This window comes from Eurypyga helias, unplaced genomic scaffold (assembly GCF_000690775.1).
Source record: "Eurypyga helias isolate BGI_N326 unplaced genomic scaffold, ASM69077v1 scaffold29050, whole genome shotgun sequence".
Classification (NCBI taxonomy): Eukaryota; Metazoa; Chordata; class Aves; order Eurypygiformes; family Eurypygidae; genus Eurypyga; species Eurypyga helias.
The window spans coordinates 1285-9410 of NW_010226738.1; the positions used below are offsets into that span (position 1 = coordinate 1285).

Here is an 8126-nt window from a genome sequence, read left to right on the forward strand (position 1 = left end):
CATTATAGAGAAGGGCTGAGAACAAGTATTGGAAATAAATCTTTTAGAGTGCAAAGCTCAAATACCCTTGGTAGCTCATATGAAAGGCTCCTGTGTGCAGAAAAATGACTTAGGTGATTTTATGCCTGATTGGCATAGATGTAGCAATTCATGCTTTCTTAGACAATACAATAAAGAGACTGAAAGTTTTTCCATGTGTACATTTCAGATACACTGTGGTTTCATATTTACACTAAATTATCTCATCATGTTTTTTCCCCCGTAAGACCTGTACTACCTGACTACAATTTTTACTGCCCACAGATGTTTTGCAACATAATGAGTGTTTGGCTACCAGGTTCCCCACCCTGGCACTACTGAAACGTACTCTCCTAGTTATATAGTTAACCAAGAACTCTGGGGAAATGAAAATATAAACTTACTTTGCGTACTGATCTTGCTTGTCTGAATTCGTTTAGGTCTGCTGACTTGGGTGACAATCTGCTGACCAGGCCTGGACCGCCTACAGTTGCACGAATACCTCCACCGATTTTGCCAAGACCCTCACAGCAAACGGGAAGCAGCAGTCTGAGCACTTTCAGGCCAGCATATAGTAGTTCTTTTTCTCCAGGCTACAGTTCATATGGAACCTCTTTTTATGGAAGCTATAGCCCTTACAGTTACGGATATGGTGGTTTGGGTTATAACCGCTTTCGTACAGATGATATTCCTCCCAGCAGGTTTGTTAAGCAGAGGGGCATTTCAGTCCATTGAAAGTATTGTGCATGCATTTGCCTCAGTCAGCATGATGATGGATGCTACCTTCTCAGCTGTGTACAACAGTTTCAGAGCGGTGTTGGATGTAGCCAATCACTTCTCCCGCCTCAAAGTACACTTCACAAAGGTGTTTTCAGCTTTCGCTTTAGTGAGAACTATAAGATACCTCTACCAACGTCTGCAACGATTACTGGGTCTGCGGAAGAGCTCCGAGAATGAGGATTTGTGGGCTGAAAGTGAGGGGACGGTAGCTCGTGTTGGCCTTGAAGACAAGGCAGCTAACTCTGCAAAATCCTGGCCTATTTTCTTGTTCTTTGCTGTTATAATGGGAGGTCCCTATCTGATTTGGAAACTGCTTTCTACATACAGTGATGAAGAAACAGGTAAAGATGATCTGCAGCACACGAGAAGTGCATTCCTCTTGTTGTCACCTGTATAGCAATTAATCTTGCATTACAGTAATATAATACTGGATTTTATGCATGTGGTACAAGTAGCAGCCTGTTTAAGTGGCCTGTTGTTGAGTTAGCATGTGGTTTCATGGTAAGCTTTGTGTGATTCCAAAATCATGGCTCCTGTCTGTTTCTGTTTCCTTTCTATGAGATGTGGCAGTTGGGGGTGGGGAAGTATTGGTTGGATTGACTCAACAAACCATGCTTTGGTTGTTACTCCTGTCAGTTCCCTATTGGAAAAGTTTTAGCAATGAAGTTAAGGTGCTTTCTTCATTTTCCTTTAAAAAACCCCAATGCTTTGTAATTCAGAGCAAGTAACCTTTTAATTTCTTTTTGGAAACAGTATCGAGTAACTGGGCGAGTGGAGAAGATGATCATGTAGTTGGGAGAGCAGAATATGACTTCAGTGCACTCTCGGAAGAAGAAATTTCTTTCCGTGCTGGTGACATGCTAAAATTAGCACCCAAAGGTAAATTTAATTTTGAATTTATTTTCTAATGATATGTGCAATAAGTCACGTTGTTAGGGTCTGAAAATGAAAACAAAAAACCCCACCGCTTTATTTGACTGAACTCATCATCCACGCTGATTTTTTTGTTCTGTAAGTTATTACTTGCATTGTGGTAAAACTGACGGGGTAGTTTTGTTCAATTTCCCTAAGATATGATGCTGCCTAAACTTTGCAGTGTGGTGGTGTCATCAATTTCAAAACAACTTGCACTTCACAGTACTGTTCAGCTCACCTCACCACTGCAGATCCTAGTCACTTCTCTTGCAAAGTAATTTGTATTTGCCTTTGATCACAGAATTATTTTCTTTGCGTGATGAGCTGTGGTGTCATCTACCTTCTGGTGTGTTTGTGCCTCGATGGTAACATATATTACATTGTTTTGTAACTTAACGGGTTTGCGTTTTCTTCTTCAGAACAACAACCCAAGATCCGCGGTTGGCTTCTGGCTAGTTACGATGGCCAAACAACAGGACTTGTGCCAGCTAATTACATCAAAATCCTGGGCAAAAGAAGAGGTAGGAAAACAGTGGACCTGGAGAGGGTTGTCGAGCAACGGCCAGCCTTCACCAGCCCATCTGTTAGAGGATCCGCTGCTGCTGTGACCTTAGAGGAGCAGGAGGCTGCTTTTGATTCTGTTTTTGCTGCAAGCAATAAAGCTCCCGTTGCATCTGACTCTGCTGCGGTTAGTGGAGAGAAACAGGAACTCTAATGCACTTTAATCAAGAAAGCAACTGAACTGTGCTTTATTGATAACATTTAAGGTTTGTTGAAAATCTGTCTTGTAGTGGAACACTGATGGGTCTGTACCAGTTATTGCTGCTACTGACTGGCGGAGGGATGGAGAAATGATTGCTCAAATTTGTAATATTTATTTTTGACTCACCTGAAGCTGTACATTAGTGATTCTACCCAGCCACCTGGCAGCAACTGTACAATCTTGAGGAGGAGAATTGAGGCATTTATAACAAAGCAAACAACAGAAGAATAGGGACTGCCAGCCTGTTCTTGTTAAGGAGACAAACTTGGTGAAATCTGGAGATTAGCATCCACTCTTCATTGGAATGTTGGCTTGACAAGAGGCCTCTTCAGTAGATGTGCAAAGGGAAGATAGATTCCTGTAAGATGTCCTCCAAAACTGGGCGCTGAGGACCATAAAATAGCAACAGCACATTGTTTCCCCCTGAAAGGAGGGAGATTTGCGAGAGATTCAAGTGACGCAATTGCATTCTGAGAAGTTTTAAGTTGCTTTTCGTAGGAAGTGGGGCTCCTTTAAGAACGGGGACTTGTGAGGAAGGGAGGAGAAATACAGTTTACAAAGGAAGAACAGCGAGGCTTCAGCAGTAATTCTAACCTAAAATAGCAACAGCACATTGTTTCCCCCTGAAAGGAGGGAGATTTGCGAGAGATTCAAGTGACGCAATTGCATTCTGAGAAGTTTTAAGTTGCTTTTCGTAGGAAGTGGGGCTCCTTTAAGAACGGGGACTTGTGAGGAAGGGAGGAGAAATACAGTTTACAAAGGAAGAACAGCGAGGCTTCAGCAGTAATTCTAACCAGTTCTCTCTATAAGTTGCTTTTCGTAGGTAGTGGGGCTCCTTTAAAAACGGGGACTTGTGAGGGAGGGAGGAGAAATACAGTTTACAATGGAAGAACAACGAGGCTTCAGCAGTAATTCTAACCAGTTCTCTCTTGTTTGGTGAAAGAACGTTAGAATAAAGGGTATCCTGCAGACACTGCCCAGTGCAGTTACTATTTGTTACTCCATTCTGTGGTAAACTAACTTTGCATCACTCCTAGCCATCTTGTGTTGTAGCAGGTTAACTGCCTATCAATGGTCTATCAAGTGCCACCTGCATCTCAGCTTGTTTCTGTTCTGTGTTGGTTTTATATGAATGTCAAAATATCTATCCTGCCTTTTAGTGCGGTAGGAAAGCATTGGGTTGGTGGAAGTTTAAGGTAATTCCAGTAGCAAAGAAAAAGTCACATTTCTTGCTTAATTGTCTTGGTTAGCTAAGGTCTTGGAGTTAACTGAAGAGTGAAAAGTTATGCTGCCTTTCAGGTGATAAATTTGGCATTTGCCCATAAAATTTGAGGGCTCTGATTTATGAAAAGCCATAAAAACATGAAGACTGTTCAGAGTATTTAGTATTTTCTTCATATTGTTGTTTGAGAATTCTCTATTGAAATACTGTTTTGTTGGGGTTTTTTTAATGAAACAAAGATGATTAAAACTTTTTTCCTTGTAAAATATATATATAACATGTTGGGCTTCTGAAGGTTAGAGCAATGATAAAATAACTACAGCTTGTCTTAATGATTCAAATAGCTTTTCTTTTTTATTTTAAAGGTACTCAAAAGCATTAGTAAAAGTAGGGCATGTGCCTGTGCTGAATTGATCCAGTAGTTTGTTTGACTGTTTCTACAGAGATCTTCAACACCCATTATATGTTTGCAAAGCTTTCGGTATTTATGTTTTAATTGCGTTTGCTGGCCTTGAGTTCTTAGAATTCTGTTCACAACAAACTCCGGCAAGAAAAATTGAAGTAAGCACAGTTTTTTATTGAGGTAGAGCGGCTGAAAAGATGGGTGCTGCAACCTTGGATTTAAAAGTAATCGCTGAATGCCTGTTGTTGATAATTAGAGCAAGAATTTAAGTGGTGGTGCTCAGGTACAGGGAGATGGTGCACAGAATCGTTTTTACTAGATGTTTACATCTTCAAGAGCAGAGGGAAAGGAAAGAGTAGTTAACTGGCACATGAGAAACTTGAAACTAGGTTTACTAGGTTTAAAACAGAACATGTTCCTGAGACATCTCCCTGTCTACCAGGACATTGAAGAAAATTACCTATATTTGGAAATCACATCTGTTGTTGAAATAAAAATGGCAAACAATACCGATATATAAAATATAGAGAGGAAAAAATGAGGGTTGGGGCGTATAAGGTGTACAGCTCTGCTTACAGTGCGTATTCATGGAAAGAATTACTTTACTGTTGTGAGATTTAATTAATGGACTGTCAGCCTCTCTTGTAGCAGTGAAAGATTTCAATCAGAGGAAGGGTCTTTTAAATAAATGAATAAATAAACCCCAACATTTTTGTAGAGTATCCATTCAAGTAGACTTCTGTTTTTTCTGCTCAGAGCAATTGGAAAGACAGTACTGTGATGTTTGTTGGGATCTTTAAATCTTACCAGTTTTTCAAAGATGAATTTAATTTCATTTTCAAATCATACTATTTTGAAAACAAATCTTACAGTAGGAAGATAAGTTATTAATAACTAACTCGTCTTTATAGTAGTTTGACTTAGTCTACCAGTTGCTGTCATAACTGTATCTGCTAAATCTTGGCAGAAATTTTGATCCTTTCAAGCTTGTGATTACTTAAATGGGAAAAAGAAGGCTCTGAGAAAATGAATTAAGTTATTTAACTCACAATTAATTGTACTGACTACAGGAGGGTATTAAAATTCATCAAAGTAAAATATATATTGTGCTTTAAGGTTTTGGTTTTTGGTTTTTTTTAATGCATGAACTAGCATTAGGGAAAAAAATGAGTCCTACACTTTCAGTGTCTGTGTTCCTGCCCGTATGTCAGGCTACAGAAAAACCACGTAAGTGAATGCTGGCTGAAAAAGGGAGGCTGGTTGACAGGCTGCTCGAGGCTTGCACAAGTTTAGAAAGGTGAGAAGACTAAAAGGAGCAGGTGTGGCTGCAACAAGAGTATGCAGAAGAGCTCAGAAAAGAAATGCTGCTGAAATATTGCTATAAATTATGCATTAAGCAATTGACTCTCATTTTAAGATACTAAGTTACCTGTATGTTATTCTTTGGAACTATTTATATATGTGGAGCAGACCTAGAAGTCTGTAACAGGCCTATAACATATGTTTATATAAGGCTTTAGTTTAATCTTACTTTAATCTTACTGATACCGTTTAGTATAACAGTCATTTAATGCTTGAATACCGCCTGAACTGATGACAGAGGCCAGTTTTGCCTGGTTCTCTGGGTGCCAGCAGTACATGAACATGCACCCATTCGAAGTGCTGTTCAGATCTCTGAATAATGAATTTAAAACACTCTCTTTGTCTAGTAGAACCTACTAAAATTGTCGGCTTCCTTTGCACAGGTTCAAAAGGTCATCCTTCCGTGGAACTAGACTGCATCTGAGCTAGTAAGGTGGTTTTGACTTACTTGGCGATCTCAGTGAAATTTGCTAATGAGGTAAATGCACAGAAAATAGAGTTTCTCATAAATCTGATGTGGTTGCAATGAAAATTTTCCAGAAGAGGTACAAACTTAGAAACCAACAGAGTGATTTTCTTGCTGCACCGTTGTAGAAATACTCTTGTCCGTGAGAGAAGCAGAATTGTACTTACTGTACAAAACATAGATAGTGTGAAAGCATGTGTTTTTAAGCAGTTCCTTCCAGGTCTTTTTAATCCGTGCAGGTGTGGCTGTGTGTTGGAATTGGCGAATGTTTGTGGCCTCTTTTGACAGATGGTAGTTGCATGTGTCCACAGGTAGTAATACACTTATTTTTTTCACATTTGTGTGCCTGGGCTGGCTCTTCTGTAGACCAATTTGAAGCAGGTTTGGGATGAAAAAGCTGTCTTCTGGATTTTGTAGCCATACTGAACACAGCCTTTAAGCAGCTGGATAATTTCCCCCTGAACCACACATACTTGTGTAACCAGTTTAACTAGTACCATAGGCATGATGTCCAGATTCTTTCTTATCTCCCCTTTTTAATGCTATTTTGAGATACTGGAGTTCCCCAAACTTCACATTAGTCACAAAACTGTCGCACAACTGTAAGACGCGAGCAAATGACATCGATTATTTATGCTCCTGAAGGGTATCTTTATGGTTTTTTTTGTTTAAGAAATGAAAATGCTTTAAAGGTGAAAAGCTACTTCTGGTACGTTTGAATTATTGGTAACTGAACAGGTAACTGAACAGGCATAGTCTCTTGAGTATCAAATGCGGAAAATCTGAGATATTGATGGGTTTTTCCTCAAATACTGTTATTTTGGGGTGTTGGTTTTTTTTTTCTTACAAAAAACAGGAAGGGAGGGGCTGAGCTTCTGCCTGACAGCACAGGTTAATTAAAAAACCGTGTTGCCAGTTCTCTGGCATACCATCAAGCTTCCATTCATAGTGTAATAACTTAATGCCATAATAATATAGCAATATTGCAGCATTAGCTTGTTCTACGGATTGCTGAGGGACGGCATGTAATCAGGAGTGTTCTCCGCCCTCACTGAAACTCAAACCAAGCTTTCATACGTACTTGAAGAGCTGAGGTTTCACATGCTTTTCTAGATCGGTGCACTCCTTTTCCTGAACTTCTCTGTGCTGTTTTTTGCATTCTCTGCCCTCACTGTGTTACTCCAGAGTTTAGGGGCAGCTTTTTTTGGAAGAAAACAGTTAATAGCCGTGTCACCATGATTACCTCCGCGGTTCCTGCCAAAATACCCAGGAGGAACAGAAGTTGTATGGCATGTTTGAGTGGGATTTAGCCAGGGGTAGAAAGAAGAACAGGATGGGGCAGGATTATTTTATGTTCCACACAGGACATGGGGATCTGGGCTGATCCTTAGCAGGCACACGTCGCTTCCCAAGGGAAGTGATTTTTAACGTTTGGGAGGATTTTGCACAGTTGCAGACATGCGGTAGGGAACAAACCACCAATGGATGAAATAGCAGGATTGGGATGTCTGACCCCTCTGGTTTGAGGGGAGCCCTGCATGGCTTCTGGTGGTTGGGCTGCTGGTGTAATCCTTTTCGTTAATTACTGTAATAAGAAGCTAGGTGTTCTGTTCCTGCTTTTATAGTTTACAAGTGTATCAAACTTTTAGCTCAGCTGAAAACCTGGGAGAAGCTTAAATTAAGGCTGGTTTTGGTCAGCATCTTTCTGTGGGTGCAATGCAGTCTGTAGCAAGAGTGCTTTAACCAAACTCTTGGTTAATTTGTGGTGCTTATACCGTGAGACTAATCCTTGTCTCTGACACGCTACTTTGACAGCTGGTAAGAACTTTGCGTGACCGGACAGCCGAGGTTTTTCCTTCACTTGACTGCTTTTGGGAATGCCACTGTGGACTTGTACGGAAAAACCGTCATCAGAGTTCCTCATTCTGGTGCAGTGCTGGGGCCGTACTCAGGCAGCCCGAGCTGGGGTGGATGGGGGTGCAGGCAGCAGGGGGGATGGGGCTGTGTGACGTCACACTGAGCTAGGGTGAGGTCACCGTGCCATCGCTCGTGGTCTGGAGCGCGAGGCGTGTTGTAACGCCCTAGCCCGTCTGGGCCGGGCTGCGTCACCGGCTGGTGACGACGCGGAGGCGCAGTCTGGCGTCACGGCGGCGTCACGCGGAGGCGGTGCGTTGCTAGGCTACTGGACGCCGGGCGC

The 8126-nt window shown here is 41.3% G+C and overlaps 1 protein-coding gene across 1 annotated transcript; it reads left to right on the plus strand.

The window, feature by feature from the left end:
* Positions 1-458: 458 nt before the first annotated feature.
* Positions 459-2740, plus strand: PEX13 (peroxisomal biogenesis factor 13; the record flags this gene model as incomplete). Its single annotated transcript, XM_010154326.1, is given in 4 exon segments — positions 459-725; positions 727-1139; positions 1552-1677; positions 2133-2740. Coding segments are annotated over 4 exon segments (1102 nt in total), but the record flags the coding sequence as incomplete, so codon positions are not given.
* Positions 2741-8126: the final 5386 nt, after the last annotated feature.